The following is a 27,864-nucleotide window of genomic DNA, read 5'->3' as shown; positions in this document are numbered from 1 at the left end:
GCGCTGAATGAACTTCCCCACTCCAGCAAACGGCAGGAAATGCCTAGACAGCACCCGGTGGCCTGTCACAGCTGTCCACCTTTAGTTCCCAGCCTCTCTGTGGGCCAGACTCCTTTGTCCTGTAGCCTCTACTTGGGAACTCAGAGCATCCCCTTTCTCCTTCCTGCTGGGGTGGCTGAGTGGGCCAGCTGCCTGTCTCTTTAAGAGAGAGAGAAAGAACGAAATCAGGAAGTGTGAGAGAGCTGCTGGGCTGGGAGGACGCTGGCTGCTCAGGCACGGAGGTGGGAGGGGACTGGGCTCCAGCGCCCCCAGGATCTTGGTGTCACTCAGCCACACTGACTAGCCCAGTCTTTGAGTCCCAGGTCCTGTGAACACCAGGATGCCATGGGCACTGCCTATGGATGACAGCAAGCCCTGAGAGCTCTGGGGGTGCCACCTGGTCTCACGAGCCTGCACGCCCCACGGCTGAGATGTGGTGAGTGTGCAGGGTCCCTGGGGGAAGGTGGCGGGGAGGGGAGCCCGGGGCCGAGGGCAGCTGTGGAGTGGAACTCCTCCGAGTGTCCCGTACTGACAAGTGAGCAGAGGCGCATGTCTCCTCCTGGTGTCTCTCTGCCGTGGCTAGAGACCCCCGACAGTGCCCTGTGTGTTCCATCTCCAGGGGTCACCCTTGCAAAGCACTGCTTGGAAGCCCAGAGAGGCAGGGAGGGCTGTGGCACAGAGAGCCGGCCATCCACCTACAAGGCTCCTTTCCCTGCTCTGCTTCCCTGCGGCCCAAGCCAGCGTCAGCTCTGTCTCTGCACTTTCCTCCTGCCTGGCTTCCAGCTCCTGCCCTCAGCTCTCCCGGGGAAGTGGCAAGGAAAGCCTCCTGGAACAGCTGGGGAGGAGGCTGGAAACCCCCAGCCCTGTGGGGGAGGGGGGTGGTGACAAACAGGAAAGGGTTAAAGGGCCGGGCTGGTGGCCTTTGATGGAGGCAGAGACTGAGCGACACAGGGGTGCCTCTCATCCGCCCTCCTCTTTCCGGTGTAGCTCAGCTCCTGGACTTGCTGCAGACAGAAAGCAAAACACACTTGACAGGGAGAGTCTCTGCTTGCCCCAAGGCTGCTCAGACCACAGGGTAAGTGCATTTGGCCACAGCAAAGCCCCAGGAGGGGGAGGAGGGATGGGAGGTGGTAGGTGGGGCCGCTGGCTTCCAGTTTCCACCACCCACCCTTCTGCATCCAACTGCCGCAGAAGGAGGGGGAGCCCTGCCCCACACCAGGGGCTGAATTAAGGCTTCACACCCCGAGACCCCTGGCCGACTTCTCTTGTGGGAAGGACACCTGGCCAGCTCTTTACCCTGGACTATTACACTGTCTTCAGGGAGCCCTTTGTGCCTCAACTGCCTCCGTAAAACGCCAACACTGGACTAGTACGTTCTCTGAAATTGGGAATTCACCACTAATCTAACAAAGGGGTCTCTGGCTCAAGGAATTGACATTCTCAAAATTTGCATAAAAATACAGAGAGAAGGCTCAAAGCCCATGTCCCAGGCCAGGTGACCTGAGGGTCCATAACCCTGTGAAGGATCGGCCTTAGCTGAGTCTTGAGCCGGGGTGGCCCTGCCCACGCTCCTTCCCCTGAAGGCCAGCCCCAAAACGCTGCTCAAAGGCATCGAGTTCAGCCTGGGAGGCTGCACTCTGGAGTCAGTTGCTTTAGAGGAACTGGTTTTTGGAGAGAAGAGGATGGAGGCAAAGATAGGGAACAAAGTTGTAGAGGGTTTCAGATCCTCCCCAGGGCTCCTGAGCCCTTGGATTTAATGGTCTCCTGCCTCCTCCACCCCCTACACATGTACACACACACACACACACACACACCCTCTCTCACACACATTCCCCCTCACACACACCCTCACACTCACATACCTCTCACACTCACATGCACTCTGCAGCAGTGCAGGTCCTCTCCACCCTGACCTGAGCTGCCCGTGCGGGCCGCCCGGTGCAGTGGTTAGCACACAGCAGCAGGAAGTGGTGGACACCCAGGCAAATGGGCGGGGAAGGGCTCCAGGCTCATGGTGCAATCCTGGAGATTTGTGGCGGTGTGGTTGACGCTGTCTGAGCCGGGTCCCTTCCTTGGAGCACATTTCTGCTTCCTGGGACAATCCCAGGTCTGGGTGCCAAAACCCAGAATTCTCAGTGCCCTGGAGAGGTGACAGGCAGAGGGGTTTGTCTCTGTAGGGCCTGTTGGGGGACGGAGCTGGAGTGAAGGGGACCTGGGGAATGGGAACAGATAGAATGTCCTGTGGTGGGACAGGCACAGGCTGTGGGCCAGGGTCTGGTAGTGGTCCTTCTTTTGGAGAAGTTACTTAACCTTTCTCTGCTTCATACTTCCCTTGCCCCCTTGCCTCCAGAATGGCCACGTGCCACTCTTCATGGATGATCTTGGGCATAGCCCCTGGTCAGGCCACTCGTGTCCATCCCAGGTCAGTGGTGGAATGCTGGACCCCCGTATGTTCTTCTAGGCAGAAGGTGGCCGGCCAGCTAAGGGCAGGAGATGCAGAGCACGGTCAATTACCTGTGGCACACAGACGACCTGCTGGGGCAGGGGGCCACTGCCAGTGTGTACAAGGCTCGAAACAAGGTAGGGCACAGGCCTGGCCTCCGGGGCCCACTTACACCCAGTCAGCCCCAGCCAGCATCTAGAGTGGTGCGTGGCTGGACAGAGGCCTCTGGACTTGGCCCTGCACACTCCGGGGCCAGGTGACACCGGGGGCCTGAGCAATGGTGGGGTGGGTGGGGCTGCAGAAGGTTCCTCGGTGGGATGCCTCTGCTAGGCACAGGCTGGGACTGAAAAGACAGAGATGAAGACGCACGCTGCAGTCTGGGGAGCTGACAGCAAGTCTAGGAGCAGCAGAGGTGGGAGGTGGGGCTTGTTTGGGATGTTCCTGCTTTCGTCACAGAGCTGCGTGGAGTGCACAAGAGGCGCTGTGCTCTCTGGTCTAAACAGCTGAACCAGACAGAGCAGGCTGCAGGCCCAGCTCTGCAGCTAATGCCAGCATGCATTGGCAGTTGTCGTTACTGTCCATTGTAATAGTAACGGCAAACATTTCCTGCAAGGTGTCACGTGTGCCAAGTGCTTGTCATGTCTCCGTCTCCGTGCTGGACTGACCCCTCTGAGCAGGGGAAGAAGCTGAGGGTGGGAGCCCACCCCCACCAGGCCGTCCTTGCTCATTCCTAGGGTTGGGCTGGCAGAAGAGGGGCACAGAGGCCTGTAGGGCATTCCCCAGGGCGTGGAGGGACTTCTCCTCTCTCCCATGGCAGAAATCTGGTGAGCTGGTCGCGGTGAAGGTCTTCAACAATGCCAGCTACCTGCGACCTCACGAGGTGCAGGTGAGGGAGTTTGAGGTCCTGCGGAAGCTGAACCACCAGAACATCGTCAAGCTCTTTGCAGTGGAGGAGACGGTGGGTTCTCAGGCTGGGAAGAGTCAGGCCACAAACTAATAGACAGTTAGTCACATGCTCATAAGCAGGGCAGCCAGAGCAGCAACCTACAGAATGAAGTAAAGAATGTAGGGGGTGGTGCAGCCCATGGGAAATTAAGGACAGAAGTAGGACGTAATCAGAGAGGGCTTCCCGGAAAAGGTGACCTTGGACTCAGACGTGGTATCAGTGTGAGGCCGGGAAGGGACATCCAGACCAGAAGCCAGGACCCAGGGCACGAGGGCTTTTGGCTCTAGGCTGAGTCACCTCCTCTTGAGGCAGGGAAGGAGGTGTGCCCTCCTCACCATGCCTCTTTCTGTGCCACCTGCAGGGGGCCAGCAGGCAGAAGGTGCTGGTGATGGAATACTGCTCCAGTGGGAGCCTGCTGAGTGTGCTTGAGAGCCCTGAGAATGCCTTCGGGCTGTCAGAGGATGAGTTCCTGGTGGTGCTGCGCTGTGTGGGTGAGCACCTCGCCTAGGCCCACAGGGGGACCCCTGCCCACCTCTGAGCAGCCACAGGCCTGGCCCTCAGCAGAGGCAAAGTCCCAGAGGGGTGCAGCACTTTTGAAACAAGCATCCAAACAGAACATTCAGGACCTAACAGGTGCTCCATTCAGACTTGGGACAGGCAATGGTAAATGGACAGAACCCAGAATCTGACTCCTGCTGACCAGCAGTTTACAGCTGCAATTTAAAAATAAAGTTAAAAACAGGCTGTGCACCAACGTTCATTGCAGCATTATTCACAATAGCCATAAGGTGAAAGCAACCGAAATATCACAAACAGATGAGGGATAAGCACAGAGGCCTACACTTCCAATGGTGTGCTACGCAGCCGTAAGAAGGAATAAAATTCCCACACACGCTACAGTGTGGGTGAACCTAGGAGACATGCTCAGTAAAGTAAACCAGACACACAGACACTATAGGACTCTATTAGGGACCCAGAGTAGCCACGTCCACAGAGTCAGAAAGCGGAACTGGGTCCCCAGGGGCTCGGCAGAGAGGACCGGAGAGGGAGTATTGAGTAGAGATCCTGTTTGGAGACCGACAGAGTTCGGGAGGCAGACGGTGGCGACGGTTGGACAACAATGTTACTGTACTTGGCACCACTGTCCACCCAAAGTAATTAAAATTGCAAATTTTATGTCAAGCATACTTTAAAAAATTTTTAATAAAAATAGTAAAGTAGATGAGGAGGCAGTGCCATTTGCAGGGAGCCAGGCTCCGTCGGTTTCCTGGAAACCCCCAGTGGGCTTCAAAGCCCATGCATGTCCTGGGAGCCCCTCCTATGTCCTGTGCCCATCTTTCTCCTCTTTTTCCCATGGCCCTGTCCTCCTATGGGAGCTCTCCCTGTACCCAAGGGCAGCCTCCCCTCCAAGATAAGCCCCAGATACTGGACTGTCCCCAGCCAGAGCCCCAGCAGCCTCCCTTCGTCCCCAGTGGCGGGCATGAACCACCTGCGGGAGAATGGCATCGTCCACCGAGACATCAAGCCCGGGAACATCATGCGGCTCGTGGGGGAGGAGGGGCAGAGCATCTACAAGCTGACAGACTTTGGGGCTGCCCGGGAGTTAGATGACGACGAGAAGTTCGTCTCTGTCTACGGGACAGAGGAGTACCTGGTAAGTGGGATGCTGGGGACACGCTGCCCCAAGCTGAAGGCTACCCCTGCCGCTGGCTGCCCCTGCCCTTGTGAGGGCCTCTGTCCCAGCCCCTGCATCTGGTGGCATAGATCATACCCTCCACACCCCAACCTGAAGAATTTGCAAATGGAAAAGATAATGCTGCGGCCTCCTTGGGCCTCCCGCCCAGCCTCATCCATCTGACCCCACGGAGGAGGGCCCACCACTGCTCACCCCTCTCCCAGGGCAGAGGGTGGGTGAATGAAAATGCTTCGCACAGGCCAACTCCGCAACGACGGGGGGGGGGGGGTTCCAATGGTTCGGCTGTCTCCAGAAGGCAGTGGGAGGGGGTCTGGCAGACGGGGGCCCAGGCCCTCGTGTGCACTCTCCCCCCAGATATGCGCCCTGGTCTCTCTGGCAGCACCCTGACATGTATGAGCGGGCAGTGCTTCGCAAGCCCCAGCAGAAGGCATTTGGGGTGACTGTGGATCTCTGGAGCATTGGGGTAACCCTGTACCATGCAGCCACTGGCAGCCTGCCCTTTGTCCCCTTTGGAGGACCGCGGCGCAACAAGGAGATCATGTACGACGGCAGGCCAGGGGGGCGGGGCACTGGGTCTCCCGCACTGGCGCCTCTGTGTCTCCCCTGCTCCTCTCCTTTCTGCCTCTGTCTCTCTTGTCCCCCTGGCCCACCCTACCCAGGCTTCTCTTACATCCTTGGTTATCAACACCTGCCTGGTGGGAGGAAGATCAGAATCCCTTATCTGAGTTCAGTGCTTCCCTTTAGCCCTCTCCCCGCTGCACCTGAAGCTCCAGGCACACTGTCAGGGCCAGAAGTGGGGCAAGACCCTGGCCCAACGTCCTTCCAGGTATCCAGAGCACAGAGATTTAAGGCCAATTCTGAGGAAGGTCCTTGTACCCCTCCCCTCCCCCATGCAGGGCTCAGCTGTGTGGGAGCTGTCGGAGGTTAGGGAGAGGGTATGGAGACCGGAGACCGACATGGAGGGGGGCTGTCAGGGTGGCTGGACATTGAAATGAGGAGAGGATTAGAATAGTGATGCGGAGGGAAAAGGTACGACCCCGCACGGAGCACAGCGCAGGAAAAGGTGTGGAGGCTGGCCTCCAGCTGTGCGGTAAGGGACTCAGGGCATGGGCAGCAGCTGGAAGGAGGCGAGGTGACTTACTGGCTGAGAGGCAGGACTCTGGGATTCCTTTTCAGGCGACCTCAGAGCAGCCGGCCACCTACGCCAGAGCTCTGAGCCCATGCCCTGTCGGGAGAGAGCGCCGACCTGGCCCCTCCTCACTCCCCCAGGTACCGGATCACCACGCAGAAGCCGGCTGGAGCCATCGCAGGCGCCCAGCGGCGGGAGAATGGGCCCCTGGAGTGGAGCTACACCCTCCCCATCACCTGCCAGCTGTCGAAGTGAGGGGTGGGCTGAGGCTGGGCTGAGTGTCCTCTCCCTGGGGAGGCCTGTCCCAGCAGGGCTCCTTGCATGCGGTCCAGCTGAGTCCACCACGTTCCCTTGCTGACCACAGTTTTTCCTTCTGGAGGCTGGAGGGCCCGTCCAGCCCTCCCTCCCCACCCCAACCTGTGTCACGACCTTGGTCCTAGCTCTTCAGCACGTCCTCGTGGAATACCCCCATTACCTCCTCAAGGAGGACAGGTCCGGGCTCCGCCCCTGACGGTCTCCCTGTCCCGGGGCAGGGGGCTGCAGGGCCAGCTGGTGCCCATCCTGGCCAACATCCTGGAGGTGGAGCAGGCCAAGTGCTGGGGCTTCGACCAGTTCTTTGCGGAGACCAGCGACATCCTGCAGCGAGCCGTCATCCATGTCTTCTCACTGCCCCAGGCGGCGCTGCACCGCATCTACATCCACGCCCACAACACGTACGTACGGACGCGGGCCCGGAGCCTCCCCGCCCAGGCGGTGGCGTGCCCGCGGCAGCATTCTGGGGGTGTGTAGATGAGGAAGATTCGGGGTCCCACCTCAGACTGGAAAAACCCTAGTTCCACAAAGTTAAAGTGAAACGGGCTTCCTCGCTGCCGGACCCCGGAGACTCAGCCCACTTTCCGAGGCTAACAGTTGTCACAAGTGCCCTGAAGGCTGTGTGTGTGTTGGGGGGGGGGGGGGGGGGGGGGGNGGGTGGGGGGGCGGGCTGTGTGTTTCCCACATTTCCGCATTTGTTGCTGGAGAATTTTATGGGACTATGTGGATTTTAATGGGAAGAGGTGCCAAGGCAGAGGCTGGATATTGGAGCTCTTGAGTTCCATGTCCACTGCTCCCGTCCACTGTAGGACATGAACTCTACCCCTGGTCTCCCCACCACTGATAAGCAAGAAAACCACCCCGCCCCTTCCTCTGAGAAGCTGAGCCCTCTTCGTGGATGAAGTCTTGGCTGGGGTGTGGGTCAGCCTGACTGCATCCTGCCTGCTGACACTCCCTCTCCTCCCCGCCTCTGCTCTGTGCCGGGTGTGTCTAGGATAGCCATCTTCCTGGAGGCCGTGTACAAGCAGACCAACGTGGCCCCCAAGAACCAGGAGTACCTCTTTGAGGGTCACCTCTGTGCCCTCGACCCCAGCCTCTCAGCACAGCACATTGCCCACACGACAGCAAGCAGCCCCCTGGCACTGTTCAGTGTGGCTGCGGAGACCCCCAAGGGGCTGGCCTTCAGGGACCGTGAGTAGAGCCACAGTGGCTGGATCTTGTCCCCTCCTATGCTCCTCAAGAGGCAGGGGTTAACATCCAGGTTGTCGATTCCTTTCCTTTGTGGGCATTTCTTTGGGCCCACAGGGTGCCCCAAATTCTGGGTTCTCATTTTGCATATTCCTTTGGAACGCCATGGGCCTCAGGCTCATGGCTTGACACCCCCAGGCTTCAGTGTCCACAGAGCTGGGGAACGGTGACTGGAGCAGGGAGACCGAGTTGATGTGCTCTCCACAGTCTCTGCAGTTGGTGGGGAAACTTCAGAGAGTCCGGGAAGCAGGAGCCCCAGGTGGTAGAGAGAAGGGAAACTGGTCAGAGGTCCAGGGCTTTGTCCTCCAAGTTCTAGCGGAAGTATTACTCCTTCTCAGTTGAATAGTGTCCATTTCATCGTCCTAGTCAGGTTTCCAGGGCTGGGAAGAGGAATTAGCCTTGAAACTCCTGGGCACGGGGGCAGTTTTGGTCCGTTTTCTTTCTGGCTGTTGAAATGAGTGCCGTGGGCATGGGCCGTAGTTCTCCAAAGTCAACACAAGAGGGCAGTGAGAGACTGCCATTGTAAAGAAGCACAGCGATGTGCATTCAAGGTTTGAAAGGTAGGGACTCTAGGAACTGGAAAGCTAGGTGGTGAGGGGCGAATGTGAGCCAGGAATAGGGAATGATGGTGTCAGAGGTCATCCAAGTTCATATAGGCAGCCCCTCAGACAGGGCCTTTGTTTGCAGCTGCTCTGGATATCCCCAAGTTTGTGCCCAAAGTGGACCTGCAAGGAGATTACAACACAGCCAAGGTTAGAGGTGGACCCTGGGTGGCGGGAAGGGGGGTGCACAAAAGGGTGTGGAGGGTGAGGAACCTGACCCCGCTCACCTGTGTTTTCAGGGTGTTTTGGGTGCTGGCTACCAGGCCCTACGGCTGGCACAGGCCCTGCTGGCCGGGCAGGAGCTGATGCTTCGGGGGCTGCACTGGTTCATGTGAGTGCCCTGCAGGCTGGGTGCAGGGGGCCAGGCAGGCAGGTGGGCAGGCCAGGCAACCCAGACCTCTCTGCCCGGCGCTGGGGCCCTGGCTGCAGGCACAGTGCTATTGGTTCCGGGGAGAAGGCCCCTGACTCTGGCTCCCCTTGGCAGGAACACACTCCAGGGTACCTGCAGGCAGACACTGGAGGTCATGCAGACGGCCCTCCTCTTCCTCAGCAGCAGCCTCGGCACTGAGAGGTGAGTGTCCTGGCCAGGGTGGGTGGCTGCAGCAGGCTTGGGGCCAGGCAGGAACCCTCAGCCCTTCTCTCTGCTCCTCACCTTCCCTCTCTGGGAGCTCCCACCTTCCCTGCCTCACCTGTTGGAACAGTGAGGGCACTGCCATCCTGCCCCTCATCCCCACACCCCATCCCCAGATGATTGCATGTATCTCCCCCACCACTCTATCATCGGCCCCTCCCGGAACCAAGGCAGCCTCCCTGCCCCATCTCTCACCCGCACCAGCCCCAGGGCAGGACTCCAGGAGACGCACTCACAGCCACACACGGTCCACTGGACCCGGGGATGCAGGTGGTCTCATCTCCATGCTCCTCCTCCTGCTTCCTCATGTCTCCAACTGCCCTTGCCTTCTTAGGGTTCTCTCCCCTCAACCCTCCATGCCCTCCTTTTCCTGACTGGGCTATCTAGGGGACCCATGGAAAAAGGGGGAGACTGGAGAGGAGGAAACCAAGCAGAGGGTCTGGAGGTGAGAAGCAGGAAGATTCCATGGGCAGTCCTGAGAACCTTGGAAGGCATGGGGCCCAGGTGCAGTGACAGGTGGGGCTCTGTAGCCCAGGAAGCTGCTGGTGGCTGGAGCCTTTCCCACTTGGAAGACACACATGGTGGCAGAGATCAGAGACTGGCCCGATGTCCCTACCCCTCAGTTCCCCTGCCCCATGTCCTCAGGAAGGTCCCGGGAGTTTCCCAGCAGCGGCTGACTCAGCAGAGCCCTGCCTTCCTCCCTGCACTTGGCAGGGGCAACTCCAATGGTGGGGCAGAAGGGGCGGTGGTGGTGTGGGAGAAGGAAGAGGGGTGGCCTCGGAGGACAGGGTTGGAGTTCCTGGCATGACTGAGCCCTGCCAGACAGTGACAGGGATGAGAGCAGAGCTCTGGCTGGGGCACAGAAAGGGGTCCTAGGACAGATGTGGTGCCATGCACACAGGGGGCCCTGCTCCCTGGAGGAGATGGCTCTTCCCAGGGTTGTGAGGAGATGGGATGGTTGGGTGAAGGGAAACTAGACATGGGTACAGGCAACCACAGAGGTCTTCCTGGAAGAGATGAGGCTTTTCAGGCCGTGATGAAAGAGAATACCTGTGCTGGAAGGTCCTGTACAGAAACAGCAAAGGGGCTGTGATTGGGAGGTATGGGGTGCAGTGAGGTTTACTGAAGCCAGAGTTACGATGAAAGTAGCCCAGAGTAAAGTTGTAGGAGGGAACAGGCTTGGGAAGAGGAGGAGAGAATGGATGCAGGTCCCAGCGGGTCCAGTTGGCCAGTTAGACCCCAATAAAATGACCCATCAGTCTATTGTAGGTTCTTCCACAGGAGAGAAATGTGTAGAGAAGGGTTTGCCCACTTGCCCCAGACTCAGAAGTGTGGGGGCAGGGCTGCAGTTCTGGCAGCCACCGTTTTTCCCACTTGGCTCCCAAGCCCCCCCGCCCCGCACCCCCACCCCCACCCTACACAGTGTGTCTGGGGAGCTCTGAGGGAGCCAGGGGAGGGCCTGCTTTCCAGCCTATGGCCCGACCACCCAAGGAGGAGTTTGGAGAGCGCCAAGCAGAGCCAGGGGTCCAGACCCAGCTCCCCACAGAACCTCTGCTTCTTCTTTCCTAAAATGAAAGGGCCGGGTGACCTCCAAAGCACCCAGCTGTCAGCCTTTGCAGTCCCGTTCCTTTTTGAACATCCTCAGGCCTGTTGGTTCTTCTTAAGTCTGAAGCCGTAGCTCTGCCCGCAGTGGCATCTGAAATGTTTTAATGGGCTGAATCTCGTGTCTGGGGAAGCGCCTCACATAAGTGGCTGCCTTTGCCCAGCCTGGCTACTCATCTCTCCCATGGTGCATTCCTCCTGCTTGGGTCCCTGAGACAGGCTCCCCTGGCAGGGTGTCCTTGCCTCCGTCCCAAAGCCCCGGGGTCCTCCTCGGCAGGGGCTGCTCCCCACACCAAAAAAGCAAATGTTCGTGTCCTCTCGTCAAGCCCTTTTTCCTCTGAGAAAGGCCCCATCTGATCCCCACGAAGCCCTTAGTAGGGAGCAGGAAGAAGAACTTGAGGCTTGGAAAGCGAAAGTGNGAGACAGGCTCCCCTGGCAGGGTGTCCTTGCCTCCGTCCCAAAGCCCCGGGGTCCTCCTCGGCAGGGGCTGCTGTCTGGGGCCCAGTTCAGGCAGCCAGGGCTGCTCCCCACACCAAAAAAGCAAATGTTCGTGTCCTCTCGTCAAGCCCTTTTTCCTCTGAGAAAGGCCCCATCTGATCCCCACGAAGCCCTTAGTAGGGAGCAGGAAGAAGAACTTGAGGCTTGGAAAGCGAAAGTGCAGCTAACCAGGGTCATGCAGATGGCCGGTATGACGGCCAGGGCTAGGACTCGAACCTGTGTGTCCTGACTCCCTGCCTAGTCTGATGGGGTCAGCCTCCTGTCTGCCCTCAGGCAGTCCACGCCCCCAAGTCCGTTTGCACGCTGAGAAACCATTCAGGAATCGGGTGTGGATTAGCTGGAGTGCGCCGCGTGCTTTGCTAGGCCTTGGAGATGAAATGGTGAGCAGGGCGGACGGCAGCCCTACCTCCATGGAGCTCCCGCTCAGTTCCAAGGCTCCAATTCCCTCCTTGTCTCTCCTCCCCACCCCATCCATTCCCAAGCCGAACACACAAAACTCTTTTTTCCTGATTGTTATTGTTATAAAAACAGTATGTGCTAATTATAGAAGGTCAGTAAATACAGATAAGCAAAAGTGAAATTAAAATACCGTATCCTGCCCTAGCTGGGGTGCCTGGATGGCTTGGGCATCGTCCTACAAAGCAAAAGGCCTCCCGTTCCATTCCCAGTCAGGGCACATGTCTGGGTTTCGGGTTCAGTCCCCAATCAGGGCGCAGACAAGAGGCAACCAGCAGATGTTTCTTTCTCGCATAAATGTTTCTCTCCCTCTACTTCTCCCTCCCTTCCCCTCTCTCCAAAATGAAAGAAGTAAAATCTTTTTAAAAATGCCATATCCTACTACCCAGAAACAGGTCACTACACCTTAGAAGTATGCACCCTTCCAGGTAGTTATCTCCTGTGTGTGCGAAAGGGCACGTATTAACCAGCCGCACAGTCTTCAGTACTTGCTGTTTTACCACCTGCTTTTCTCAGCCAATGAGCTCTCCCCTCCTCACAAATTTTTATCTGATCTTGTACCACCCACCCTAATTAATTCCCCAATTTTCTTTCCTAGCTGGTTGCATCTAACCAGGATCCAATCTAAGACCATACTTTGTTACATTCCTTAAGTCTGTTTTAATCTTGACAAAATTGCCGACCTCCCCACCCCCCCCATTTGACTTGTTAGAGGGACAGCAGCCATCGTCCCACCTTCTGGACCCGGCTGCACTTCCGCTGGGTGTCCTTTCTTTTGTCCTCCTTTCTCGGCACTTCCCACAAACTGAGAGTTCTAAAGGTTGGATGTGTTCAAAGTATGCTTCAGGCTGAACCCACCGTAGGCGGGGCTGGCACAGCCGAAGCCCACCCACGCTGGGTGGGGCCCGCCTGGTTTCTCCATCGCGCAGGCGCGTTTTCCCGGGAGGGAACCTGTGCGGAGAGAATCCGTGTCGTGTAGCTTTGGCGCCGAATGAATGTCCACCCCTTAACCCTTCACTGTGGATTTCAAAACCGTGCCTGAGTGAATAATCTTACTGGGCCAGCACTAGTCTTACAAGTCCTGGTACATTATTGGCTAATATTCAATAAAATACAGATTTTTCCCTTATTAATAAGCTATTGATTATCATGAAATAGAGTATCTACTGGAAAGGAACTTCATGCTTTTCCTTTAGTTATAAATTTCCCAAGTAAGGAGTTTATTAATAGCTGCCTTGCATTGTGGACTTGAATTTTCACAGTCACAAGTTATTCCAACCTCCCTCACTCTTTATTCATTGCAATGCTCAACAGCGTCTCAACTTGGCTGAGCAGGAGCCTCTTGAAGTTTCTTCTGTCCCAATCACGAAACTCCCCAGACACCCCACAAACCAGCTAAGCTGCCCCCTAGATGCCATGCCCCAAGTGGGCCCTTACTCTGTCCTTCCCTCAAGGTTCAGCAACGTGGCTGGGGTGCCCGAGGTCCAGGAACTGAAGAGGGCCGCAGAGCTGAGGGCCAGGCTGCGGACTGTGAGTGAGGCTGGGGTGTGGGCCGCCGCCAGGAGCAGAGCTGCAGGGCAGCGGCCTGGCCAGCTGCCCTAAGAGCCCTGAGCTGAAGGCCTCATGGGGCTGTCTGCCTTCTTGCCTTGTAGCTGGCTGAGGTCCTCTCCAGATTTTCCCACAATATCACAGAGAAACAGATGAGCCTGAGCAGCCTGAGCTCAGAGCTGGTGAAGAACTGGGATCAGGTACATGAGGACAGAAGGTCTGTGGGGTTCGCCTTCTTGATGGGGCGGGGCTGGGTGCGTGGCTCCCAAGGTCCAGCAGCCTTTTAGGCATCAGCCTGCTTTCTGTTATGTTGGAAATGGGGGGGGGGGGCAGAATGAGCAAGACACTCCCCCCATCCCGAGACTAGCTGGCAGGAGGAAAGGATCTGGGAGTCGAGAGGGTGAATTTAAAATCTTAGCAGGTGCAACAATTCTAAATAAAAGACTAATTTAGTTTTCTCTCCCTTCTGAGCCCTTGCTTTGCATCAGCCCCCTGGACAGGTCCTCCTACACATAGCATCTCATTTCACTTCAAGACAGTAACATTTCTACTGTGCCCCTCGGGGTAGGGGCTGAATTTGCTCTGATCATGGCCGATAACTGCCAAGTGGAGGGAGGCGGGCATCGGGTCAGACACGCCCACCTCCAGAGCCTGTGTTCCCAGTGTGCGCCAGGGAGCCACAGCCTCGATGACCACCTTCCATTCTGTTCTCCCTGTTAGCAGACACAAAATGCATCCCCCATGGCTGACACGTGCCCCACTCTGACCTCGGTGTCCTCCTTGGCACCTGCCTGGACTTGTGGCCCCAGGTCCTGAACTCTGAATTAAAGACGCTCTTTCACCTGCAGGGCTTTTTCTTAACTGTTTGGCTCAAACTGACCGGAACTGACACACGCCGTCTCTAGTCTTTATGTGCCCCGCCTGGAGGGGCGTTCTCACGTCCCCGGAAGGCTGAGCACCTTCGATGAGGGGCGCTGCCCCAGCCCCAGGAGAGTTCTGCAACTGAGTGTCTGTATACAGGCTCACTTTCCAAAAATTAGAAGACCGCTCTGAATTCAGAACACAGCTGGCCTGAGTCTTTTGGGTAAAGACTGATCTGGGGCCTTGTCCACCCCGGACTCTTAGAGCCCAGGTGCCTGGGACCCAAAAGCCCTGGGGACAAGCTTTGCTCCACTCAGAGCCCAGCTCCAGAAACAGCTGATCCAGGGTCACCGGAGGAGGCAGGAAGGAAGTGGAACTGAGTAGGCCTGGGGGTGAGGAAGACCCCCCCACCGCCACACACACCCCCACCAACATCTAAGGCAAAGTGTTTTGTGTCCAGCCTGAGAAAAGGAAGGAAGAAATAATAATGACCTTAAACTCCAGGCCTGGGAAGTCCTTGGGAGGTCATCTCCCTAATTCCCCTGCCTCCAGGCAGGATGGAGAATACTAATTTATCACTGATTTAAGCAAGGACTGTTGATTCATCACTTAAATTCCTTCCGTGTGCCAGGAGTTGGGGATTCCAAGAAGGGACTACTCCTGCCCTTGCCAGGTGACCGGGGAGATTTCTGCCCCCATCCCAGGCTGTCACTACCAAACGCACCTGTTTCAGGGCCCGAGGGTCCTTTCCAGAGTCTACCTTCAAAGCTTCTTGTGGAGCAGAGGCCACTCTCTGGTTGCCTGTCCTGCTTGGCTTTTCGCCCATCTCATCCTTCTGAGTGCCTGTGTGTGTCTGTGTGTGAGAGAGAGAAAGAGACAGACAGACAGACAGACAGAGGGGGAGTGGGAGAGGAAACATGAGAATGGGGGTCGCCGGCAGGCCCAAAGGTGCCTTGGGAAGCTTGGAGACAGGAGAGTCAGCCCCACCCCCTGAGCAGCCCCCCAGACTAAGACACTGAGGCCCCTTCTGCAAGCAGACAGCTCCTCCCTCCTCCCACCGCCATCCCAGCCCTGCCCTCGCCCTTTACTCTGCACTGTTTGGTTCTCCCATCACCTGGTCCCTGTCCCCTCCCCACAGCATCCAGAAGATTCAGTGTTGCTTGGACAAGATGCACCTCATCTACAAACAGTTCAGGAAGTCCAGAGTGAGGCCAGGTGAGCCAGGGGAGAGCAAACCAGTTTGAGATCTCCCCTCCTCCCACCTCCTCCCTTCCGTGGTCCTCCCGCCCTTTGTTTCATTCCATGCAGGTTGCCGCTGGGGGCTCCTCGGCATGATCAGGGGGAGCCAGGGTGCAGCTGCTCTAAGGCTGCGTCCCTGGCCACCAGCTGCCTGCAGGCCAGTGAGGGACACGACGCCTTTGCACCTGTGCCTATTGCCTTGTGGGGGATTAGCTGACACGCGGGAGCCAAGGCCGCTGGGGCCTGGGTGCCATAGAAGACGTGGCCTTTGAAAGAGGGTTTTCCAGAAAAGGGAGGATCCAGAGAAACATACCTAGAGCAGGGGTGTCCAACTCATTGTCACCAGGGGCCACATCAACCTCCCAGTTGCCTTCAAAGGGCCGAAGGTAATTTTAGGACTGTGTAAATGTAACTGCTCCTTCACAGTTAAGCGAGACCTCAGCACTGCCACCGGGTAGAAACAAGATGCCAAGCTGGGTAAAACAAGGTGGAGGGCCGGATTCGGCCCACGGGCCTTGTGTTTGCCACCTGTGACTTAGAGTCACTGGGCCAGGCATTTGACCTGAATTATCTATAAGCCTCACAAAGAACACCTGGGCAGGGCTAGCTCGCTGACAGGCTTGGCTACCCAAGCTCTTTGCCCAAGGTGACGGCTGCTTTGGGACAGGGGCAGGTCCAACCCAAGAGATAGCTGGGGATAAGGGTAGAGGGGGACCTAGGGAGGCCCAAATTGACTCTTGGGGCTGAGGGAGGGAGAAAGAGTGGGAGAGAAACATCAGTGTGTGGCTGCCTCTCCTATGCCCCCTACTGGGGACCTGGCCCACAGCCCAGGCATGTGCCCTCACTGGGAATCAAACAGGGACTCTGGTTCGCAGGTCGTACTCAATCCACTAAGCAACACCAGCCAGGGTTAATTTTTAATTTTTCTGTTATAGCTGACATACAATATTATATTAGTTTGAGGTGTACAACACAATGATTAGACATTTATATAATTTATGAGGTGATCACCCAATAAGTGTATTACCCATCTGACATCATAAATAGTTATTCTAGCATTATTGACTGTATTCCCTACGCCATACTTTACATCCCCATAACTGGCAATTTGTGCATCTTAATTCCTTCTTTTTCACCCATTCCCTCAACCCCTCCTTATCTGACAACATTCAAAATGTTCTCTGTATCCATGAGTCTGTTTCTGTTTTGCTTGTTCATTTATTTTTTATATTCCACATATAAGTAAAATCATATGGTATTTGTCTTTTTAAAAATATTTTATTTATTCATTTTTAGAGAGAGGGTAAGGGAAGGAGAAAGAGAGGGAGAGAAATATCAATGTGTGGTTGCCTCTTACATGTTCCATACTGGGGACCTGGCAGACAAACCAGGCATGTGCCCTGACTGGGAATCGAACCAGTGACCCTTTGGTTTGCAGCCCGTGCTCAATCCACTGAGCCACACCAGTCAGGTGGTATTTGTCTTTCTTTGTCTGACATTTATCACAGCATGATAACCTTTTAGGCCCATCCATATTGTTACAAATGGCAAGATTTCATTCTTTTTTATGGCTAAATAATGTTCCACTGTATGTATGTATGTACCACATCTTCTTCAACTAGTCATCTATTGACGGACACTCAGGTTGCTCTCATATCTTGACTATGCAGATACTGCCGTAATGAACATAGGGGTGCATGTGTCTTTTTGAATTAGTGCTTTGGGTTTCTCCAGGAAAACACCCAGGAATGGAATTGCTGGGTCATATAGTGGCTCTATTTTTAATTTTTTGAGGAACCTTCACACTGTTCTTCATAGTGGCTGCACCAGTCTGCAGTCCCATGAACAGTGGGATTCCTTTGCTCCACATCCTGTCCAACACTTGTTGTCTGCTGATGTGCTGACGACAGCCATTCTGAGAGGGGTGAGGTGATATCTCACTGTGGTTTCAATTTGCATGTCTCTGGTGATTAGTGACATTGAGCATCTTTTCAAATGCCTATTGACTATCTGTATGTCCTCTTTGGAGAAGTGTCTACAGTATTCAGTTCCTTTGACCATTTTTTAATTGGATCGTTTGTGGGATTTTTGGTATTAGGTTGTATGAGTCTCTTATGTATTTTGGATACTAATCCCTTATGGGACATATTATTAGCAGTTATCTTCTCCCATTCGGTAGGTTGTCTTTTTGTTACATTGGTGGTTTTCTTTACTGTGCACAGACTCTCAGTTTGATGCAGTCCTGTGTGTTTATCATTCCTTCTGTTTTCCTTGCCTGAGCACAAGTGTGCAGAAAAAAGGTTTCTAAGAATGATGTCAAAGAGTTTACTGCCTGTGTTTTCTTTTAGAGGTTTTATGGTTTGGGGGTCTTACATTTAAATCCTTTATCCACTTTGTGTTTATGCTTGTATATGTTGTAAGAAAGTAATTCACTTTCATTCTTTTGCATGTGTCTGTCCAGTTTTCGCAGTGCCATTTATCAAAGAGGCTGTCTTTATGTCATTGTATATTCTTGCTTCTTTACCATATGGTAACTGACCACATAAGTGGGGGTCTATTTCTGGGCCCTGTGTCCCATTCCACTGATCTATGTGTCTGTTTTTAATGCCAGGACCATGCTGTTTTGGTTACTAGAGATTTGTAGTATAGTTTTAAATCAGGTAACGTGATACCTTCAACTTTGTTTTTCTTAAGATTGCTTTGGCTATTTGGGGTCTTTTGTGGTCCTATATAAATGTTAGGATTATATGTTTTAGTTTGTAAAAAATGTTGTTGGTATTTTGATAGGAATTGCACTGAATCTATAGATTGCTTCGGGTAGTGTGGACAATGTCAGTTCTTCCTATCTATGAGCACGGTGTATGTTTCCATTTATTTGTGTATTCGTTTCTTTCTTCAGTGTCTTATAATTTTCCAAGTACAAGTCTTTCATCTCCTTGGTTAAATTTATCTTGATGTATTTTTTATGACCTTGCAAAAGGACTTGTCTTCTTAATTTCTCTTTCTGATTGTTTGTTATTGGTGTATAAAGTGCAAACAATTTCTAAATATTTATTTTGTATTCTGGTACTTTACTGAGTTCATTTATCAGTCCTAATAGATTTTTTGTGGGCTCTTTGAGGGTCTCTCTATATAGTATGTTGCCTGCAAATAATGACAGTTTTACTTCTTCCTTTTCAATTTGCATGCCTTGTTTTGGTCTGCTGTGGCTAGGACTTCCTAAACACAATTGTTAAAGAGGCACTTGACATGTTTTCGTGTGTGCTAAGCCTTCGCAATCCCACTTTACATTTATAGCACATCTATTTGGAAGCCAATTTTTTTAGAAAGTGAAATGTAGTCTTACCAAAACAATAAAACTGTGTTTAATGGGAAAAATATTTTATCACTGCTTTAGCTTTTAAGTTTAAATTAATTGAATTAATTACAATAAAAATTCAGTTCTTCGGCCACACTGACCCATCAAGTGCTCTGCAGCCACATGTGTCTGCTGCCACCATCTTTGGCATCTGGATCAAGAGGATAACCTTCCCTCCTCGGAGCCCAATCCTGCCTCTGGGTCTTGCCTCTGAGGGGCAGGGAGGGTAGCACAAGACAGGGGAAGATGAGACCCTCCTGTTCTGGAGGCCAGCAGGCCCCGGGCTCAGCAAGGCTGGCCTGACACTCAGTTGCCCACCATTGCTGTGATGTTAGGAGAACCTCGGAGGTTTTTCTGCCTCTGTCGCTGGAACTTGTTAACCCTATTATGGCTACTCTTCTGCTCACCTTCCACGTGCTGGGCACCGTTTTACAAGCCATGAGTGTTCTTAATTTATTTAATGCTCACAAGTCCAGGCACCGCTGGCCTCACCATTTTACAGACAAGAAAACTGAGGCACAGGCAGGTTAAGTGGGACAAGCCATGCAGGTTCAGCTGCTTTTTCTTTGTATTATTTTTCATTTACTGTTCACATTCAATATTATTTCGCATCAGTGTCAGGTGTACAGTGTAGTGGTTAGACAATCACGTACTTTGCAGAGTGGTCCCCTGATGTTTCCGGTACCCACCTGGCACCACACCTAGTATTGTATTACTGACTGTATTCCCAATGCTGTACTTTGCATCCACCTGACTCTTTGGTAAGTGCCCATTTGTCCTTCCTAATCCCTTTACCTTTTGTCACTCAGCCCCCAACCCCCTCCCCTCTAGCAACCATCCGGATGTTCTTTGTATCTACGAGTCTGTTTCTATTTTGTTTGTTCACTTATTTTGTTCTTTAGATTCCACATATAAGTGAAATCATATGGCATTTGTCTTTCTCTGAGTTTTTTCACTTAGCATAATACTCTCGAGGTCCATCCAGGCTGTCACAAATTGTAAGATTTCCTTTTTTATGGCTGAGTAATATTGTTTGTATATATGTACCACATCTTCCTTACCTACTTGTCTGTGGATGGCCACTTGGGTTGCTTCCCTATCTTGGCTATTGTAAGTAATGCTGTGATGAACATAAGGGTGTGTATATTCTTTTGAATTAGTTTTGGGTTTCTTCAGATATATACCCAGAAATGGAATTGCTGGGTCATAAGGCAGTTCAGTTTTTAATTTTTGAGGATTCTCCAAACTGTTTTCCATAGTGGCTGCACCAGTCTGCATTCCCACCAACAGTGGACAAGGGTTCTCTTTTTTCCACATCCTTGCCAACACTTGTGGTTTGTTGATTTATTGGTGACAGCCATTCTGACAGGTGTGAGGTGATAATCATTGTAGTTTTAATTTGCATTTCTCTAATGATTAGTGACATTGAGCATCTTTTCATATGTCTATTGGCTATCTGTCTGTCCTCTTTGGAGAAGTGTCTATTCAGGCTCTCTGCTCATCTTCCAATTGGATTGTTTGGGTTTTTTAGTGTTGAATTGCATGAGTTCTTTATAAATTTGGCATATTAACCTGTTATCAGATATATACTTGGCGAATATCTTCTCCCATTCAGTGGGCTGTCTTTTTGTTTTGATGATGGTTTTCTTTGCTGTGCAAACATTTTTTTAGTTTGATGTGATCCCACTTGTTATTTTCTTTTTTAAAAAATATTTTATTTATTTAGTTTTAGAGAGAGGGGAAGGGAAGGAGAAAGAGTGGGAGAGAAACATCAATGTGTGGTTGCCTCTCATGTGTCCCCTGCTGGGAACTGGCCTGCAACCCAGGCATGTGCCCTGACTGGGAATCGAACCAGTGACCCTTTGCTTCACAGGCCTGTGCTCAATCCACTGAGCTACACCAGCCAGGGGCCACTTGTTATTTTCTTTTGTTTTTCATGCCTGAGGAGATATATCAGAAAAAATATTGCTGAGAGAAATGTCAAAAGTTTGACTGCCTATTTTTTTAGGAGCTTTATGATTTCCGGTCTTACATTGAAGTCTAATTTGTTTTGGGTTTACTCTTGTATATGGTGTAATAAGGTGGTCTAGTTGCATCTTTTTTTATGTATCTGTCCAATTTTCCCAACATCATTTATTAAATAGATGTCTTTACCCCATAGTGTATTTTTGCCTTCTTTGCCACACGTTAATTGGCCATATAGGCATGGGTTTATTTCTGGTCTCTATTCTGTTCCATCGATGTAGACATCTGTTTCTATGCCAGTACCATGAGGTTTAGCTGCTTTTAATCACCTTATTTTACAGCCTCAAAAAGAGTTTTATTACTATGGTCTTCAAGTGTCCTTTATTAAAATTAAAGATGGGCCGGGAAGACTAACCCTTGGAGTACTGAAAGATTCCCTTCTGATTATGCTCAGTAGAGAATAAGAGGCCTCATCTCCGTCTCCCTACTCTCACACCTGGCCTGTGTGTCTCACACAGGTGAGGCCAGGTGAGGAAACTGACTCAGTGAGGTGAATGTGCACTTACAGCCAGCCCCCTGCTAACAGGCGGCAGGGATGTGACTTGCAGCTTGAACGTAACATGTGCCCAGGTGGAGGAGGTCAGGGACAGGATGAAGAGCCCAGGACGGGGATTCTGGTGCTAGGGGTGTGGAGGTGGGGCTGGCAACGTAATCTTTGCCTCCCTGCTCTTGAAAATCCGAAGGCTCAGATGCCCATTCCCTTGAAACCCAGGAGGGGGCAGCATCTTCCCAGGGCAGAGAGCATCAGGAGATGCCCACGCAGTGAAAACTTCAGCCCTTCTGGTTCAAGTGGCTGGGCTGAGAAGGGACCTGGCCCAGCGAGGGTGGTGGCCTGGCTCATGCAGCTCCCTGCTGCAGAGTAAATATTCAGAAGTGAGGCTGTATGCACCAGTCACTGCTGGAGGTATGTTGGCTGAGGGGCCGAGGCTGACCCAGCCTCCTTCAAGGCCCATTTCGGCCATCCCTCCCCACCCGCAGCATTCGCCTGCCTCTGGTATGCCCCTCCCTTGTCGCAGTGCAATTTCATGGGTGCTTGGTTCACTCCTTCTGTCCTTCCTGGCTCCACTGGGCTGTGAGCTCCCGTGGAACAAGGTTCTGGCCAGGCTGTCTTCATCTCTGTAGTTGTTCTCCAGCCCTCGGGGCATTCCATTTTGTCGACTGAACAGACAACATCATTTCTGTTTCCCTCAGGGCTTGGCTACAACGAGGAGCAGATTCACAAACTGGATAAGTGAGTGGCCTATCCCTTGGCAGGAGGGTGGGCAGGAGGGTGGCCGTCTCACGGGCAGAGCGATTCTCCAATTCTCTGTGCCAGACAAGAGGGGGTCAAGGGCCCTGATCCCTGGCCATCGCCGGGCGGGGGCGGGGGTGTGCTGTAACTATTTCGGGGGCAGGTTATCCGGAGCCAGGGGAGGAGATTGTGTGGCTGAGCTGGAGGGGGTTCCTCAGAAGCAGTGATGGTGAAACTGGATGTACTTCTGAACAAGGCTGTTTGTAGGGTTTCCTCCCCGAGTTGTCCTCACTGATTTACCCGCTGCCGCTTCCGACCTCCGCCTGAGCCTCCTCTGGGCTCCCTGCTCTCCTGCTTCCTGGGCCATCGTGTCCCAGGAGGCCCTCCCTGATTTAAGGCGTATTTGGGGACGGTCTCCCTCAGTTCTCTACCCACCCCGACCCCTGTGCTTACACACACTTCCCTCTGGAGGCTGAGCTTGAGAGTGCGTGCCTTCTCCGTGTCCTCCCACGTCTCTGTTGGCCTTGCTGCGTGGCTGTCACTGTCTCCACGATCCTCTTTGGAGAGACAGCCCTGCCACACGCCCGGGAGCTGGCACTTGGGTGTGGAGACCCAGGCGTGCTCGGCCTGTGCTCAGGTGGCTCCGGCCACTTATCTCTGTGCCTCGGTTTCCCTGTTCTTCTCAGGGTGAATTTCAGTCACTTAGCCAAAAGGCTCCTGCAGGTGTTCCAGGAGGAGTGTGTGCAGAAGTACCAGGCATCTCTAGTCACTCACGGCAACCGCATGAGGTAACAGCCCAGCCCCCCCTCCTGAGCTCATGGACCCCGGGCCCTTGGCATCCCAGAGCCCTGACTGGGAGAGAGGTGGTGATAAAGGGATGAAGGCAAAGAGGGCGGTTTGGTGGCCCCAGGTGGCCAGGCAGTCTGCTGTGCCTCAGCTTGTTGGGTCCCGCAGTGTCCGCCCCATGCAGGGAACACCATCACTGTCTCCCAAGTGAGGAGCTGAGGCTCAGAGAGCAGGTCTTGCAGGCAGCAGGTCCAGGACTGGTGTGTGGCTATGATGGCCCCTGAACTCTGGACTCTCTCCCCAGTCCCAGGTGGTCAGGTGGGGGAGCCCACCCTCTGTGGGGGAGAACACTCTCAGGCCCCGCTGGGATTCCCTTGTTCCCCTACCTGCAGGAGCTCCCGCCCCCAGAAGGGAGGGCAGTTTCCCAGGTGCTGTCCGCTGGAGGTCCACTCGGCCTGTGGGCTTGTTAAGGGCGGAGACCCAGGCACCCTCCTACCCTCACATCAGAATACCCATGCTTAGCTCCCCCACCCCCTCCACCCACATTCTGATTTAATTGGTCTGGAGTTGGTTTGGAGATCAGTGGTTAAAAGCTCCTCCACTGGTTAAGCCACTGGTTTAACAACACCCCCCCCCCACCTTGGTTTCCCTTTTGTGCAATGGGAAAAGGTTCTTGCTCACTCTCTCTGCTTAGAGAGGGAAGATATTTCATATAAGAGCCTTGACCTTGATTTCCTCTGGAAATGGGAACATGAGGAATTCCCATAGTAAGTGTGGGCTGTCCTGGGCCACTCTGCAGCCTGACCAGGCCGTGCGTCCATCCTGGCAGCCTGAGTGACCCTGCCCAGCCCGTGCTCCCATGTGGCTGTGATAGGACATCACCAGCCTCAGTCAGAGCACGAGCTCTCTTGCAGTGGGATGGGGGACAGCTGAGGGCACACGCAGATGGGAGAGGCAATGACGGAGGCAAATGCCTGGGACCCATGGGCTCCGGCCTCTGTTGCTGGAAGCTTCTCCTTCATGTTTGTGTCGTGACCCAAACAGCAGCTGGGTGGGCCCCATAAGAGCCTGGCTCTTACTTTTCATCTGCTCTCTCCAGGGTGGTACACGAGGCCAGGAACCACCTGCGCTTGATCGCCTGCTCAGTGACTGCCTGCAGCACGGAGGCCCAGGGGGTCCAGGAGGGCCTCAGCGAGGTGTGAGCCCTGCAGGGGCACCGACTGGGGGGTGCTCGGGGGAGCCCAGTCCACGTGTACTCTGGAGGCATTCGGGCCATTCCACTGCCTCCGGGCAGGGCTGCCCCTGACCAGGCCCAACCACTTTGGTGAGGGTTGGGGGTCTCTGACTCACAGAGGTGCCCTGAGGTGGGGATGGAGAGAGAGGAGGGTACTTTCCAGAGATCTCAGACTGAAGGGCAGCACCCCCAGAAAGCCAGGGTATCTCCCTCACTGCCCCCCTCCCCTGCACAGCCTGGGAGGCTCCAGGCTGCTCCTGAGAGAGCTGGTATGAACTCTCCTTGCCCTTCCGAGCGAGAGGAGTCTGGTACACAGGCAACTGGAGAAGCCAGCTGCCTGCTTTGCCACCAGGAGCAGAGGAGGGCTGCTTCTAGGAGAGTGCCAGCCTGCACAGCAGCTCCTTCTGCTGAACTCCATGCAGGCTGCCCCCCACCCTCTCCGCAGCTCCTGGCGCGTGTGCTGCTAGGGGTGCAGCCTAGACATGGTGGACTGGGCGGTTCGGGTCACTGAATCCAAGCACAGACAGTGGAGGCAGCTATGCCAGCCCCGGGGTAGGGAGGAGGAGGGGCTTGTAGGAAGAACTCCAGAGGTCTGGGTGCCCCAAAGCAGTGGGCTGGGGGCTGTTTAGTTACAGTTTCCTTACCTGTCCTTAGCACTGCCCCGCCCCACAGGTGAGCTGGCTCCTCCCTTCTGACTACTGTGTGCTTCCCTTCAGATTCTCGACTTGCTATCTCACCAACTCCCTCAGGACAGAACAGACAGGGCTCAGGCCTCGCCGGCATCCCCATGTCCTTGTTCCAGTCCTGAGCTAAAGGACCTGGGTGTACAGTAAGTGCTGGAGAGAGAGGGACATTCACGTGTACGTGTGTGTGTGTGTGAGGGGTGATGGGAGGGCACTGGGTGCTGAGGACAGGGCCAAAGGGGTTTGCCTCACAACAGGCCTAGAAGTGGGAATAAGGAGACACTTGGTGGGGGGCCTCCCAGGGCAGGGGTTCACCCCGGGCAGCCTCAGCCTCAGGAACAGCCGCCTCTCTTGCCTCGGCCTTGGACAGCATGGAGGAGCTCCGTGAGGAGATGAAGCTGCTGGCCTTTGACCTGCAGGACAACAACCACATCATTGAGGGGTAAGGAGTTCCGCTGTGTGCCAGGGAGGGCTGGGTCCTCAAGCCGCCCTTAAGTCGGGGGGCACAGGGTCCCCGTCCCTTCCATCCAGGTTTGATGACAGGTGTCTGTCTTCTAAACAGTCACTCTGGAGCTTTGGCCCATCCTCTCACAGTGTAGGCTTCCACTGCAGTCTCGAGGGTGATGGTGCCCTCAGGGATGAAAATTTCCTCTGGTTTTAAGCAACTGGGGGATATACAACTGAGGGTTCAGGTGACTGCGATGCTGCGACCATTTCCAGGCAGGCAGAGATGGGGCTCGAGCCCGGGACCCTCTGCTGTGGCTGTGGGTTCTGCCTGGTGCTTCCCCAAATGATCCTTTATTCCTCACACCCAGCCTCAAGTGGCATCATGGCGTCTGCGTGTCCTACACCAGGAAACTGAGGCAGGCACGGGGCCCAGGTCGCTGCCCAAGGCCATGTTTCTCTGGCTTGTGGGGCTCCTGTTCTGAGCAGACGCTCACAGGGCTGCCCCGGCTGCAGGCCTCACAGCCACTCGGCTCCGTCACCTGAGTTGATGCCCCTCCTCGGGGGTCAGGGGCACTAGGGCGAGTGCAGCAGGCCCAGACCTTTGGGTTCTGTGCCCCAGTAAAATTCACAGAAGAAAATCGGATTGACCAGCTTTTCATAGAATCCAATAAGCATATTTGAAAGGGGCAAAGCCCTGCCATGTAGTAGTCCCACCCCACAGAGCAGTGCTAACACCAAAGAGGAGGAAGGACTTTCTGCCAGAATGAAGGAGGGTTGGTGGGTTTGCCTACATACAGTACACACACACACACACACACACACACACACACACCCCCAGCAGGCGAGGCCGAGGACTTGCCCACCTTCCACATGCCTGTCGCCTCCCCGAGGGGGAGCCCGTGGCATGGTGGGAAAACTCATCAGATATTCCAACAGGATTTGACTCCTGACTCTGCTCCTTACCAATGGCATGCCCCCAGAGCTCTGTTTGGCTCTGAGCTTCTTGGCGTGGGGGTGGGGATTAAAGAGGATGAGATCTGCACTGTGCTGGGGAGGAGGAGGGAGCGCGCAGAGGCTTGCTAAGTGGTAGGTGTTCCCCGAGGCCATGCTGGTCTGGGACGCTAGAGCTGGGGTGGGGGGAGGGGCGGCCCGGAGCAGCTGGCGGCTGTCTCCGGAGTTTCCGAGGGCTCTTGCGTTGAGGAGGCTGTTCCTGCACGTCCCGTTCTGACAAGGGGAGAACCCGCCCTCGGAGACACGACAGCTTCTTCCACAGCCTTTCCAAAACAGCGCTCGTGGGCAGGAAGTTCTAATTTTAGTCCCGACATAAATTTTTCTTGCTGTGATATGTAGTCTATTTACAGATAGCTCAAAACTTTATTTTAGTGAATTTTCACTTCCTTATCCAGCGCTGTAGCCAGAGCTCCTGGAGAAGCCATGTCAATTCCTCTTTCCTCCTCTTATCCCAGCAGCTCGGGGTTCAGCAGGAGAGCTCTGAAAAGTGCAGAAGCCTCGGCTCTGACAAGCTGTGGGCGTGGTCCAGGGTGGGGCGTTTTTATAAGCTTCCCAGGCAACTCTAATGTGCCGTCAGGGGTGAGAACCACAGAGTTTTTTCTCGGGTGGCAGGAGCCTGCCAGAGCAGGGCTGAGCGCTGGGAACGCCTCGGAGCTCCCGGAAAGCCGTGTTTGGCCCTGGGGTAAGGGCTGCGGGCTACTCCGCCTCCGTGGGAGAGGCTAACTTGCACTTTCATTGCAGGTTAATTAGGGTCCAGTCGGCTTCTGATGTCTAACCTTTGTGGGGTGCACGCGGTGTCCTGAAGCATTAGAATCATTCAAACACTGTGCGCCTTGCACTGTGGGGCCCGACACAGGACAGTACCTGGTCCCATCTCACCAGCCTACCTCCCTCCCAGCCGACAGCTGGGAGACGTCAGCAGCATTACCTTCCAGAGCTTTCTGCAGGAAGCACACAGGACCTGGGCACCCGACGACCCCGGTCAGGACCCGCTGCCCAGGCAGACCTTTGGGTCTCAGGCAGCAGGCTCAGGGACAGCCCCACCAGGCCCTGGGGAAAAGAGGCTCCCACAGCCTATCACCCCCCAGCGCCGGTTTACAGGGCTTCAGTCCTCAGGGGAAAAAAGAGGAAGTCTGGGGGGTGGGGGGCGCAGGGTGCTGGGTCAAACAGCCTAATCTCAGTCTTCCTGCCTCTTAAGGCGTTTCTCATCCATCACGCGGCCCTCTCGCCTGTCCTGGGACTTCTGAGGCTCGCCACACTGGGCCACGGGTGCCACTGATTTTCCTTCTGCTCTTGGTCCGGGTGACCCTGAGGTTGAGAAAGGGTGGTGGAGGCTGGAAGCCACTGTCCAGGGACCTGTCCCCTCCTCTGTCCCTGCCAAGGGCCCACCAGTCCTGGGACATGCGGCCAGCAGGGGCCAGTAATAGCCATGCAATTAGGACAGGCCTGTAGGTCCAGAGCCCTGGGGGAGAAGAGGCCTGCACTTCACAAAGAGGAATAAACGTGCCTTCTTTGCTATTCTGAGTGGCTTTCACTGGGCTGTGCCTTTTGTGTTGCAGGGAAAGCTGGTGCGCTGGGCATCCCAGAGGCATGGGGTGGGGATCTGTGAGGGGAAGGGCTGGGAAACGGAGGCGGGGCTGGATGCTTCCTGGTTCCTGCCTTTCCGGGAATGGGCCCTAATTTCAGGGAAAGGCCCCCCAGCTGAGAGGACTTGCCTTCTCGTCCTTCTCTTCTCTGCACTCTGGTCACTTGGGAAGCTGTGTAAGGGGCCTGCAGCTTGGGGAGAAAGAAAAGGTCTTTCTTTAAAAAAAAAAAAACCTCAAATCTACCATCGAAGTG

The 27,864-nt window shown here is 54.5% G+C and overlaps 1 protein-coding gene across 1 annotated transcript; it reads left to right on the top strand.

The window, feature by feature from the left end:
• The first annotated feature begins 35 nt into the window (after positions 1–35).
• IKBKE (inhibitor of nuclear factor kappa B kinase subunit epsilon) lies at positions 36–27,543 on the top strand. The gene is made up of 22 exons (XM_037067107.1): positions 36–475; positions 1,027–1,114; positions 2,501–2,619; positions 3,300–3,440; positions 3,790–3,919; positions 4,901–5,082; positions 5,504–5,664; positions 6,394–6,504; positions 6,787–6,966; positions 7,560–7,756; positions 8,501–8,565; positions 8,655–8,746; positions 8,900–8,986; positions 13,057–13,132; positions 13,255–13,367; positions 15,150–15,226; positions 21,825–21,864; positions 22,551–22,652; positions 23,750–23,846; positions 24,601–24,713; positions 24,938–25,009; positions 26,767–27,543. Exons 3-22 carry the CDS (start codon positions 2,533–2,535, stop codon positions 26,798–26,800), a joined length of 2,157 nt encoding a protein of 718 aa, XP_036923002.1. The 5' UTR covers positions 36–475; positions 1,027–1,114; positions 2,501–2,532; the 3' UTR covers positions 26,801–27,543.
• Positions 27,544–27,864: the final 321 nt, after the last annotated feature.

The sequence above is a fragment of the Sturnira hondurensis genome, unplaced genomic scaffold (assembly GCF_014824575.4).
Source record: "Sturnira hondurensis isolate 20B ecotype Veracruz unplaced genomic scaffold, ASM1482457v3 Scaffold0017082, whole genome shotgun sequence".
Taxonomy (NCBI): Eukaryota; Metazoa; Chordata; class Mammalia; order Chiroptera; family Phyllostomidae; genus Sturnira; species Sturnira hondurensis.
The sequence above is the reverse complement of the archived record's forward strand: the minus strand, read 5'-3'. Positions and strand labels throughout refer to the sequence as shown.

What these genes read in the sequence shown, in the direction of transcription:
- IKBKE (XM_037067107.1), top strand. Translation starts at nt 2,533, where the DNA reads ATGCAGAGCACGGTCAATTACCTGTGGCACACAGACGACCTGCTGGGG. An exon ending in CGGCGCAACAAGGAGATCAT is followed by an intron (nt 5,665 to 6,393) that starts GTACGACGGCAG and finishes TCACTCCCCCAG; the next exon opens with GTACCGGATCACCACGCAGA. An exon ending in CGGGGGCTGCACTGGTTCAT is followed by an intron (nt 8,747 to 8,899) that starts GTGAGTGCCCTG and finishes TCCCCTTGGCAG; the next exon opens with GAACACACTCCAGGGTACCT.